This window comes from Macaca nemestrina, chromosome 5 (assembly GCF_043159975.1).
Source record: "Macaca nemestrina isolate mMacNem1 chromosome 5, mMacNem.hap1, whole genome shotgun sequence".
In the NCBI taxonomy this organism is placed as follows: Eukaryota; Metazoa; Chordata; class Mammalia; order Primates; family Cercopithecidae; genus Macaca; species Macaca nemestrina.
In genome coordinates this window covers 68,680,293-68,693,029 of record NC_092129.1, presented here as the reverse complement: position 1 = coordinate 68,693,029, position 12,737 = coordinate 68,680,293, and the positions used below count along the sequence as shown (strand labels likewise).

At 42.3% G+C, this 12,737-nt stretch overlaps 1 protein-coding gene across 5 annotated transcripts in view; it reads right to left on the bottom strand.

Moving 5' to 3' along the window:
* Window positions 1-12,737, bottom strand: part of LOC105489009 (protein-L-isoaspartate (D-aspartate) O-methyltransferase) — a 64,616-nt gene that overhangs the window by 20,598 nt on the left and 31,281 nt on the right. For 3 of the 5 annotated variants that reach the window (XM_071096597.1, XM_011753575.2, XM_011753574.2), the window contains exon 4: window positions 1,838-1,942. The exons of the other annotated variants lie outside the window; for them this stretch is intronic. In XM_071096597.1, the coding sequence (XP_070952698.1) occupies window positions 1,838-1,942 (105 nt within the window). The remainder of the gene's footprint in view (window positions 1-1,837; window positions 1,943-12,737) is intronic. 5 annotated transcript variants of the gene reach the window in all.

Here is a 12,737-nt window from a genome sequence, read left to right as displayed (position 1 = left end):
TTCACACATGGTAAATGTGTGAAAAACATTAATGCCATTTTATGAAAAATAACTCAGGAACCAAATGAGTTTTTAAAATGAATACATCCTCTAAAACTATAAACATGTCAAGTATAGAGAATGAGTCATTTATTAAATGGTATTTCTAATCTTAAAAAAAAATCACTGATACCCATGAATAAGGACTTAACCTCTACAAAATGAGCAAAACATCTGAGAAAATATGAGTCCCTATTATGTGCCAGGCATTGTTTTAGATGTTTAGGATATCACCAATGAAAACAAAGAGCAGAGAAAATGCCCAACTCCCTGGAGCTTACATTCTAGGAGGTCTGCTGACTATACATTTATAGCAAGTTACATGGATTCTAGTCCAAGGTGGATCCACAACTCCCAATTTAACTAGATCAGAATCTTCCAATCTGGCCTCCAGGCACGATATTTCTCAAATCACTCTGATTTGATGATCTAAGCAAAGATCAACCTTTACTCCAACATACATCAGTGGGTCCCCAGTTAATACTCTGGATAGCCATTGACCAGATAAGGCTCTGATGAGAAAAGGCAGAAGTATAACAACAAGGCATTATTTTTCTAAGAGCACTTTTTCTAATGCAAAAGTTCTACCTTCATCCTGGTAAACCTGTAGGAATGTTTAGAAACCAGGCTCATTCTCGGCAGGGACAGTGGAGAGGGTGCTGGGAGATGAGTCCCCTGGGAGAGGGGGCCCGGCTATGATGCTAAATATCTCAGGCTCCTGAGTGGCTGGATTTCCCTGGGACTCTCAGACATGTCGCAGGGCCCGGTGGGAAAACTGAGGCCCAAACAAGGAAGTAGAATTCTGAGTTATCGGGGCTAAGCCTGACCCCCTCTCCATGCTAACCCCACCCCCCACACTGTACCTCAGTAGGTTTTTGTTGTTGTTGTCCAGGCTGGAGTGTAGTGGCACAATCAAGGCTTACTGCACCTCCACCTCCTGGGTTGAAGGGATTCTCCTGCCTCATCCTCCTGAGTAAATGGGACTGCAGGTGCTCCACCATGCCTGGCTAATTTTTGTATTTTTAGTAGAGATGGGGTTTCACCACATTGGCCAGGCTGGTCTCGAACTCCTGGTCTCATGTGATCCACCTGCCTAGGCCTCCCAAAGTGCTGGGATTACAGGTGTGAGCCACCGTGTCTGGCCTCTCAGTAGGTTTTCAGGAGTCCCCAGCCCTCCTTCTCAAACCGTTCTGGGCCTGACCATCTATCCCCCAGCCACATGCCCCACCAAGTACTACACAGATTCCTCTACCCAGGGTCCCTGCACCATGAGATAAGGTGAAATACCAACTGTAGACCAAACGCAATAAAACCTCTGTTTTTAAGAAGAAAAAAGGAAAGAAAAGAAAACCAGGCTCATTCTATTCTTTTCCGCCAAATGAGAACTTGGAAGAAGGTAGTTTGGGAGCTAATGGCCACCATCTTGTGATTACAAGGGTAGAGCTTACCAGATAATGGCACCAACATGTGGAGGAAAGTAAAGCCAAACCAAGAAACTGAGAGAACCCTATTGTCAATAATAACATCTGCTCTTCTAAATCCAGCCACAAAAAAGATCGTATATACCCCCAGACTTTTCTGTTATATACACTAAATAAACTCCCTTTTAGCTCTGCCAGTTTGGGTTGCATGTTCTGTCACTTGCAACAACAACAAAATCCTAAGTGATGCTCATTCCAACCACTATCCTAATAGAATAAACAAACAAACAAACATGAAAACCACTAGTGAAAAAAAAATACAGCCAAATCATATTATATTCTTCCGTTGGGGCCAGAATGAGAAATAAAACTCTTACCATACGTGCAAAACATGCAGTAAGGATTCCACTTCCAGATCCTACATCAAGAGCTTTAGCTCCTTCATGCAACTGATCAAATAGAAGTTCTAGTGCATATGCATGCTGCCAAAAGAAAACAAAATATTCATTAAGACTAAAGTACACATATCATGGCATACAATGAAAGTTGCCAACTTTCTACAAATTTTCCTACTACTGTCATCTACCAAGATAACCAAAACATATATCCTTATATCTGCCCAGGTATTACTTAAGAAAACTGTTTGATTAGAATTCTTACATTCAGATCACGTGTTTCAGTAATTTTAGACCTCCAGTGTGTGAATTTTTAACTTTTAATTAATTCAGTAAAAAGATTAAAAGATTTATAAGTGAAAAGTCTCCACCGTACTCCCATTTCCAACCATTCAGGTTTCACTCTGTAAAGGTAACCAATATTACTAGTTTCTTGTGACTCCTTCCAAAAAGGAAGGAATTCATTCTTTGCATATATAAGCAAATACAAAAATACAAAGGTTAATTTTGTATTTTTAGTAGAGACGGGGTTTCTCCATGTTGGTCAGGCTGGTCTTGAACTCTCGACCTCAGGTGATCTGCCCACCTCAGCCTCCCAAAGTGCTGGGGTGACAGGCATGAGCCACCACACCCAGCCAGTATTCTCATTACTAAAAATAATCAGATCAGGCTGGGCATGGTGGCCCAGGCCTGTCATCCCAGCACTTTGGGAGGCTGAGGTGGGTGGATCACGAAGTTGGGAGTTTAAGACCAGTCTGGCCAAGATGGTGAAACCCCAACTCTACTAAAAATACAAGACAATTAGCTGGGCACGGTGGCAGGCGCCTGTAATCCCAGCTCCTCGGGAGGCTGAGGCAGAGAATTGCTCGAATCTGGGGGGTGGAAATTGCAGTGATCTGAGATCGCGCCACTCTACTCCAGCCTGGGAAACAGAGCGAGACTCCATCTTAAAAAAAAAAAAAAAAATCAGATCCAATAGCAGTAAACACATTTACTACCAGATCTTGGTTGATAAAAATACACATCCATTAATCTATAGTGATAAATTAATACATCATTCTATACATACATAAATGAAAAACAGGGGAAACTTCCCAACAAATATATATACACATAATAAATACATGTAGAAAAAATGATGAAAATCATCCTTTGGGCAGCCATCTCAATAATAACTGATTGATTCAGGTAAAAATCATAAATGGAAGCTAAAACTAGTGTACTAACATTTGAAAAACAGGATTATTTACACAATCTCAAAGGGTTTGCCTCAGATGAATATTAATCAAAAAAGGAAAAATAGTAATTTTACAACGGAGTTCAGAAAAAAGTTTTCCACTGGAAAAACTTGGTCAACACTACCTTAATCAGATGATCAAAGTTAACATCACAATTATGGGACACATTGACATCAAATGCCTCTGCTAAGATACTTCATTTCTGGGATATGCCAGGCAAAAATGCATAACCCATATTGAATTATGAGGAAACATCAAACAAACCCAAATTGAGGGACATTATATAAAATAAGTGGCCCATATTCATAAAAATTTTTAAGGTTTTCGAGGCCGTAAAAGAATAAGGAACCATTTCTCAGTCATTCTTTAAAGAAAACTAAAAAGACATGACAATCAAAACTCACACTCTACCATTTTCTTTTCCTATAAGGAACATTATCAGAACAATTGATGAAATCTGAATAACGTCTGTAAATTGGCTAATAGTGTTATATCAATGCTGACTTCCAGATCTCAAAAATTGTACTATGGGTATGTAAGAGAATGTCCTTATTTTTAAAGGTAAAGAGCATTGGCCAGGGGCGGTGGCTCACGCCTGTAATCCCAGCACTTTGGGAGACCGAGGAGGGCGGGTCACGAGGTCAGGAGATCGAGACCATCCTGGCTAACACAGTAAAACCCCATCTCTACTAAAAATACAAAAAATTAGCCAGGCGTGGTGGCGGGTGTCTGTAGTCCCAGCTACTTGGGAGGGAGGCAGGAGAATGGTGTGAACCCGGGAGGCGGAGCTTGTAGTAAGCTGAGAACGTGCCACTGCACCGAGACTCCATCTCAAAAAAAAACAAAAAGGTAAAGAACATTATGCCTGTAATTTACTCTAAAAGAGCTTGGGAAAAAGGAAATATAATACACACACACACACACACACAGGAGGGAGGGGATAAAAGGGAAAGACAATAAATGATAAAGCAAATGGTGAGATTTGCTTTATCAATGTAAGACTGTGTGGACAAAGGTATACAGGAACTGTACTATTTGTATATTTCTGTAAGTTAGAAATTATGTCAAAGATTTAAAAACATTTGGGCCAGGTGCAGTGGCTCACACCTGTAATCCCAGCACTTTGAGAGGCCGAGGCGGGAAGATAACCTGAGGTCAGGAGTTCAAGACCAGCCTGCCCAACATGATAAAACCCCATCTCAGCTAAAAATACAAAAAATTAGCCGGGCATGATGGCAGGCACCTGTAATCCCAGCTACTTGGGAAGCTGAGGCAGGAAAATCGCTTGAACCGGGGAGGTTGATGTTGCAGTGAGCCAAGATCGTACCACTGCACTCCAGCCTGGGTGACAGCGAGATTCCGTCTCAAAAAAAAAAAATTAAAAACATTTTATCAACAAAAATAGCCAATCCCAAAGAGAAGGAACGAAAATGCCCTATTCTACAAAACGAATCTAGGTGATAAAAGCCAAAACACTGGTTACCTTGGGGCTGGGGGATAATTAAGGGAGGGCACAAGAGAACCTTCTAAGATGCTGAAAATGTCCTGGGTAGTGGTTATACATGCATACTGTGTTAAAATTCACCAACCTGTACACTTGAGATGTGTGAACTATACTCTGTGTGTAACAATTTAAAAAAAAAATTGACAACTACTTATTCTAATCACTAAAAGTGGATGACCAGACGTTATGGACCTCCTGATGTGATGCAACAGGAAGGACCATTAGGAAGTGTTCCTGAAAAAAAAAAAAACGTTTCAAGAATAAGTCAGGCCAGGTGCGGTGGCTCAAGCCTGTAATCCCAGCACTTTGGGAGGCCGAGACAGATGGATCACGAGGTCAGGAGATCGAGACCATCCTGGCTAATACGGTGAAACCCCGTCTCTACTAAAAAATACAAAAAACTAGCCGGACGAGGTGGCGGGCGCCTGTTGTCCCAGCTACTCGGGAGGCTGAGGCAGGAGAATGGCGTAAACCTGGGAGGCGGAGCTTGCGGTGAGCTGAGATCCGGCCACTGCACTTCCAGCCTGGGCGACAGAGCGAGACTCTGTCTCCAAAAAAAAAAAAAAAAAAAAAGAAGTCAACCACCACCAGGAAACAATTAACCAAATTCAGAATATGGGAAATTCTATATAACAAATATAGAATTGACAAAAATAGTTTTGTCAATAAATAGCATTTAAAAAAAGAAAGGGGTCTTTCTTTAAAAATTAAAAGAGACTTTAAAAAACTGAAACAAGACCAAAAAGATGCAACATATAGACTCTGTGTGGATACTGATTTAAGCAAATTAACTATGAAAATTCTTAAGCACCTGGCAAAGTTTGAACATGCACTAGACATAAGATATTAAGGAACATTGTTAGGTATGATAATGGCATTATAGTTTATTTTTAAAGTCATTGAGATTTATAATAAAGTATCCAGGGGGCCGGGCGCGGTGGCTCAAGCCTGTAATCCCAGTACTTTGGGAGGCCAAGGCGGGTGGATCACGAAGTCAGGAGATCGAGACCATCCTGGCTAACATGGTGAAACCCCGTCTCTACTAAAAATACAAAAAACTAGCCGGGCGTGGTGGCGGGCGCCTGTAGTCCCAGCTACTCGGAGGCTGAGGCAGGAGAATGGCGTAAACCCGGGAGGCGGAGCTTGCAGTGAGCCGAGATCGCGCCACTGCACTCCAGCCTGGGTGACACAGCGAGACTCCGTCTCAAAAAAAAAAAAAAAAAAAAAAAAAAAAGTATCCAGGGATAAAATAATATTCTGTATGTTTGGGATTTGCTTTAAAATACTTCAGCAAAAGAGAGAGTTACACCAAGAGCAGTGGTTCACAGCCTGTAATCCCAGTCTTTTGGAGGCCGAGGTGGGCAGATCACTTGAGTTCAGGAGTTCAAGACCAGCCTGGGCAACACAGCGATACCCCATCTCTACAAAAATACAAAAATGAGGTGGACGTGGTGGTGCACACCTGTAGTCCCAGCTACTTGAGAGGCCAAGATGAGAGGAGGGTTTGAACCCAGCAGGGGAAGGCTGCAGTGAGCTGAGATTGTGCTACTGCATCCAGCCTGGGCCACAGAGCATGACTCTGCCTCAAAAAAAAAAAAAAAAAAAAAGAGAGAGAGTTAGATAAAACAAGATTAGCAAATTGTTGGTCATTATTCGAGCTGGGTGATTTATAGGTTCATTACACTATTTTATTTGTATACATTGTACTGGAATTCTTCCATAATTTTCCATAATAAAAAGTTGTATATTTATTTAAAGCTAAGGTTTCCAAGCACTTGGGAGCTTAAAGAATTTTTAAAAAGTTAAAGCTATCTTTTCCCCCAACTAATACATAGAGAGAAGGCCTTTTTTTTTTTTTTTTTGGAGACGGAGTCTCGCTCTTTCGCCCAGGCTGGAGTGCAGTGGCGCGATCTCGGCTCACTGAAAGCTCCGCCTCCCAGGTTCATGCCATTCTCCTGCCTCAGCCTCCTGAGTAGCTGGGACTACAGGCGCCCGCCACCGCGCCCGGCTAATTTTTTGTATTTTTAGTAGAGACGGGGTTTCACCGTGGTCTCGATCTCCTGACCTTGTGATCCGCCCACCTCGGCCTCCCAAAGTGCTAGGATTACAGGCCTGAGCCACCGCACCTGGCTGAGAGAAGGCCTTTAATAGATGCAGCCTCACATAATCCAAGAGATTTCAAACTTTCAAACCAGAAAGTCCTTAATGTTCCACAGAACCCTTTTAGGGGTAACACACAAATATGTGTTAAATGGCTGTTTTTTTCCCCAATATATTCAAGGTTCATGCAATTACATTTGCCAGTCTAGAATGTTCCCCCAATTATCTTCCTCCACCTATCACTTTGCTCTGTTCTTCAGACACTGACTCATTTAAGGAGTTCTGGCAAGGCATGGTGACTTATACCTATAATCCGAGTGCTTTGAAGGGCCAAAGTGGAAGGATAACTTGAGGCCAGGAGTTTGAAATCAGCCTGGACAACATAGTTGAGACCGTATGTCTATAAAAAAGTTAAAAATTATCTGCGTGTGGGTCATGGCACATGCCTATAGTCCTAGCTCCTTGAGAGGCAGAGGTGGGAAGATCACTGGAGCTGAAGAGTTTGAGGTTATAGTGAATTATGATCTTTTGCACTCTAGCCTGGGCAACAGAGCAAGACCCTGCCTCAGGGGAAAAAAAAAGAAAAAAAAAGAGTCCTGTCCAGTTGTCCCCACACATAATGCACCACATTCTAGATGTGTCTACTTCCTCAGGGTTAGATTCAGATCAAAGACTTCTAGCAAGAACACACACAGGTCTTGCTATGCAACTTCCCCAGAGCATCACATTAGGAAGTATATAATATTGGACCACCTCACCACTGGACATGTCAACCTCAACCACTCAGTAAATGTGGTCACCAATAGATCACTCTACTTTCAAGGCATATTTTTCTCTTTATAATTGATAATATGTGGGCCAGGTATGGTGGCTTACGCCTCTAATCCCAGCACTTTGGGAGGCTGAGGTGGGTGGATCATGAGGTCAGGAGTTCGAGACCAGTCTGGCTAACATGGTGAAACCCCGTCTCTACTAAAAATACAGAAATGATCCACGCATGGTGGTGCATGCCTGTAATCCCAGCTATTTGGGAGGCTAAGGCAGAAGAATTGCTTGAACCCAGAAGGCGGAGGTTGCACCCAGAAGGCAGAGGTTGCAGTGAGCCAAGATCTTGCCACTGCATCCAGCCTGGGTAACGGAGCAAGACTCTGACTTGAAAAATAATAATAATATGTAGAGTACTAATTTGAGACTACATGAGTATTTTTGTTCTCCAACCATCTTCCTCCTAATGGTTTTAGATTCATTAATAATCTTTGCCTAATTCATTACATTGATGATTACAAAATAGTGATCTTTATTTTTATTTTTGTAGAGTCAGGGTCTTGCTTTGTTGCCCAGGGTGGTTTTGAACTCCTGGGCTCAAGGGATCTGCCTGCTGGGCCTCCTGAAGTGCTGAGATTACAGGCATGAGCCACTGCATCCAGCCAAAATACTGATTTTTAAAATTTCATTATTCCTTCTACATTTATTAATTAACATTCTTCTGTTTTTCTGAAAAAAAAAAAAACCAAAACACATTTTTACTTTTTTCCCTGTCTTGCTCTTTTTGGTTTTTTTCTTTTTTTTTTTTTTTGAGATGGGGTCTCGCTCTGTTGCCCAGGCTGGAGTGCAGTGGCCGGATCTCAGCTCACTGCAAGCTCCGCCTCCCGGGTTCACGCCATTCTCCTGCCTCAGCCTCCCGAGTAGCTGGGACTACAGGCGCCCGCCACCACGCCCGGCTAGTTTTTTTTGTAGTTTTTAGTAGAGACGGGGTTTCACCGTGTTAGCCAGGATGGTCTCGATCTCCTGACCTCGTGATCCGCCCGTCTCGGCCTCCCAAAGTGCTGGGATTACAGGCTTGAGCCACCGCGCCGGCCTTTTTGGTTTTTTTCTAAGTCTCCACAGACTCATAAATTTTTCTTTTTCAATTCACTGTGCTATAATCTGTTACCATCATTATTCTTGTTGATTCTCAAATCCTCTCCAATTTGGCCTTTGGGAGCCTCTACAAATCTGCTCCTATGTCCTTCCCACATTACCTCCTCAGCCTTTGAGTACTTCCTCACTTGACAGATGTCAGTCACTACTCCAAGGGGTACTCAACTCTTTTAGTAAACAGTGGTATTTAGGATCCCAAACCTGGATGCCAGGTGTACTCACTGCTACCAGGATACCATTTTAACAGGTTGCTTTTAATCTCTTCACCACTGCACCCATCACATTTTTCTTCATAGGTTTGGAAAATATTCCAGGATTATAGTTACTCCCAAGCTTGTGATTTTAAGGTTCACTAGCTGTAGACGTCATTTCTCTTTGCATCCTCACTTTCTGCTTCTCCTACAATACTGCTAAGATTTATGCAATAAATGATTCAAGATCACAACTGCTTGTTCATATAATACAATTAAAAATATTTTACCCTACTCACATCTTGCACTGTATGCTTACTGTCTGTATGTGCCTACATATAAACATTCATATAGATGTTCCATGTAACTATATATATACATAGATATATACGTTTTCCTTATTAAGAGTCATAGATTACTCAGAAAATATAAGTCATTAAAAATGCATCCATTTTGGGAGAGAATTCTGACATAAGCTATGACATATGCTAAGTGAAAAAAGCCAGTCACAAAAAGACACTTTATGATTCCACTTATATGACGTACCTAGAGGAGCCAAATTCATAGAAACAGAAAATAGAATGGTGGTTGCCAGGGGCTGAGGTAAAGAAAGAATGGGAAAACTGGGAAATTGTTATTGAATGAGTATAGAGTGTTAGTTGTGCAAGATGAAAAGTGTTCTGGCCGGGCGCGGTGGCTCAAGCCTGTAATCCCAGTACTTTGGGAGGCCGAGGCGGGTGGATCACGAAGTCAGGAGATCGAGACCATCCTGGCTAACATGGTGAAACCCCGTCTCTACTAAAAATACAAAAAACTAGCCGGGCGTGGTGGCGGGCGCCTGTAGTCCCAGCTACTCGGAGGCTGAGGCAGGAGAATGGCGTAAACCCGGGAGGCGGAGCTTGCAGTGAGCCGAGATCGCGCCACTGCACTCCAGCCTGGGTGACACAGCGAGACTCCGTCTCAAAAAAAAAAAAAAAAAAAAAAAAAAGAAAAGTGTTCTGAAGATTGATGGCATAACAATGTAAATGTACTTAACACTACTAAATGGTACACTTAAAATGGTTAAGATGGTAAATTTTATGTTATGTGTATTTTACCACAATTAAAATTTTCAATGCATTTATATAAAATACAGTTTTGGCCGGGCGTGGTGGCTCACGCCTGTAATCCCAGCACTTTGGGAGGCCGAGGTGGGCGGATCACAAGGTCAGGAGATCAAGACCATGGTGAAACCCCGTCTCTACTAAAAATAGAAAAAATTAGCCGGGCGCAGGGGCGGGCGCCTGTAGTCCCAGCTACTCGGGAGGCTGAGGCAGGAGAATGGCGTGAACCCGGGAGGCGGAGCTTGCAGTGAGCCGAGATTGCGCCACTGCACTCCAGCCTGGGTGACAGAGCAAGACTCTGTCTCAAAAAAAAAAAAAAAAAAAAAACAAAAAAAAAAAACAGTTTTGACAATAAAAAGACAACCCAATTAAGAAATGGTCAAGAGGCCAGGTGTGGTGGCTTATGCTTGTAATCCCAGCACTTTGGGAGGCACACGCAGGAGGATTGCTTGAGCTCAGGAGTTTGAGACCAGCCTGGGCGACATAGCAAGACCCTTTAAAAAAATTTTTTTTGGCTGGGTGTGGTGGCTCACGCCTGTAATCCCAACACTTTGGGAGGCTGAGGCAGGCGGATCACGAGGTCAGGAGTTCAAGACCAGCCTGGCCAACATGGTGAAACCCTGTCTCTACTAAAAATAGAAAAATTAGCTGGGTATGGTTGCATGCCTGTAATCCTAGCTACTCAGGAGGCTGAGGCAGGAGAATTGCTTGAACCTGGGAGGCGGAGGTTGCAGTGAGCTGAGATGGCACTACTGCACTCCAGCCTGGGTGACAGAGTGAGACTATGTCTCAGGAAAAAAAAAAAAAAAAAAGTTTTAATTATTAAAAATAAACAAACAAGAAAGGGGTAAGAGACTGAATAAATGTTTCTCCAAAGAAGATACAGAAATGGCCAATATGCACATGAAAAGATGCTCAACATCATTCATCATTAGGGAAATGCAAATCAAAACCACAATGAGATACCACTTCATAGTCACTAGGATGGATAAAATTTTTTTTAAAAAAGAAAATAACAAATGTTAACAAGGAAGCAGAGAAACTGGAACCCTCATACATTGCCAGTGGGACTGTAAAATGGTGCAGCTACTTTGAAAAATGGTTTGGCCATTCTTCAAAATGTTACTCATAGAGTTTTCATATATGATCTGGTAATTCCAACCCTAGGTAAATACTCGAGAGAAAGGAAAACACACAAAAATTTGTACACAAATGTTCACGGCAGCATTATTTAGAATAGCCAAACACTGGAAACAATCCAAATGTCCATCAGCAGTTAATAGATAAATGTTGTATAGCCACACAAAGGGATATTAGTCAGTCATAAAAAGGAGAGAAGTACTGATTCACACTAAAACAGGGATAAATCTTGAAAACATTATGCTAAATCTAAAAAGTCAGTCATAAAAGGCAACATATTGTATGATTCTATTTATATGAAATGTCCAGAATAGGCAAATCTATAGAAACAAATAATAGATTAGTAGTTGCCAGGATCTGAGCAGAGCAGGGGTTGGGATCTGACCGCTAATGGGTATAAGGAAGGTTTCTTTCTGCAGTGATGAAAACCTTCTCATATTAGATAGTGGTGATGTTTGTGTAACTCTGAATAAACTAAAAACCACAGAATTCTACACTTTAAAGGGATGAATTCTGTAGTATAAGAATTATATCTTTTTTTTTTTTTTTTCTGAGACAGGGTCTTGATCTGTCACCCAGGCAAGAGTATAGTGGTGTGATCATGAGTCACTGCAGCCTCCATCTCCCAGGCTCAAGCAATTCTTCCACCTCAGTCTGCAGAATAGCTGGGACCACAGGCATGTACTATCACGCCCAGCTAAATGTTTTTTATTTTTTGTAGAGATGGGATCTCACCATGTTGCCCAGGCTGGTCCCAAACTGCCGGGCTCAAGAGATCCTCCGGCCTCGGCCTCCCAAAGTGCTGGGATTATCGGCTCAAGGCACTGTGCCTAGCCAAGAATTATACCTTAATAAAGCTGTTTTGTATTGTTGTTTTAAAATGCATCCTTTGCCTTCAAGTAATTGCTATGCTTTGTTCAGCAATAAACTGGACACCCAGACCAAACTTCAGGGGAAAGAAAAAAATCACTAAGTATTTCCCTTAATACCTGAAAGCACACCACTCCAGTGAATTTCCCAACCATGCTAGATACTGGTTCTCCAAAATAACTTTTAGCATTCATGCTTCTTTTTTTTTTTTTTTTTGAGTCAGAGTTTTGCTCTTTTGCCCAGGCTGGAGTGAAGTGGCGCAATTTTGGCTCACTGCAACCTGCACCCCCAAGCCAGGTCCAAGTGATTCTCCTGTCTCAGCCTCCTGAGTACCTGGGATTATAGGTGCCTGCCACCACACCTGGCTAATTTTTGTATTTTTAGTAGAGATGGGATATTGCCATGTTGGCCAGGCCGGTCTCGAACTCCTGACCTCAGATGACCCACCTGCCTCGGCCTCCCAAAGTATTAGGGTTACAGGCGTGAGCCACTGCACCCAGTCACATTCATGCTTCTGTATAAATCTTTCATTTAGGTAGTGTTGTGGGAAAAATCAGAGATGGGACAGACTGAGCTCAGTTCAGGAGAGTGTTTAATTATTTAAAGGTGATCACCGGCTCAGTTGGACTAGGGTCCAGAAAGTCTGATCCCTGAACAAGGGGATCAATCACCTTTCAAGCAGTTTGTGGCGGGAGTTTCGTGCTGCAGGAAGCGTACTTGCAGAAGCAAGAACAAAGGCAGTCAATTAGTCTTTTACATTTGCTACACCCTGTCTTACATCCTTGGGAATACATGCTTTTGTAGCAATTACTTATC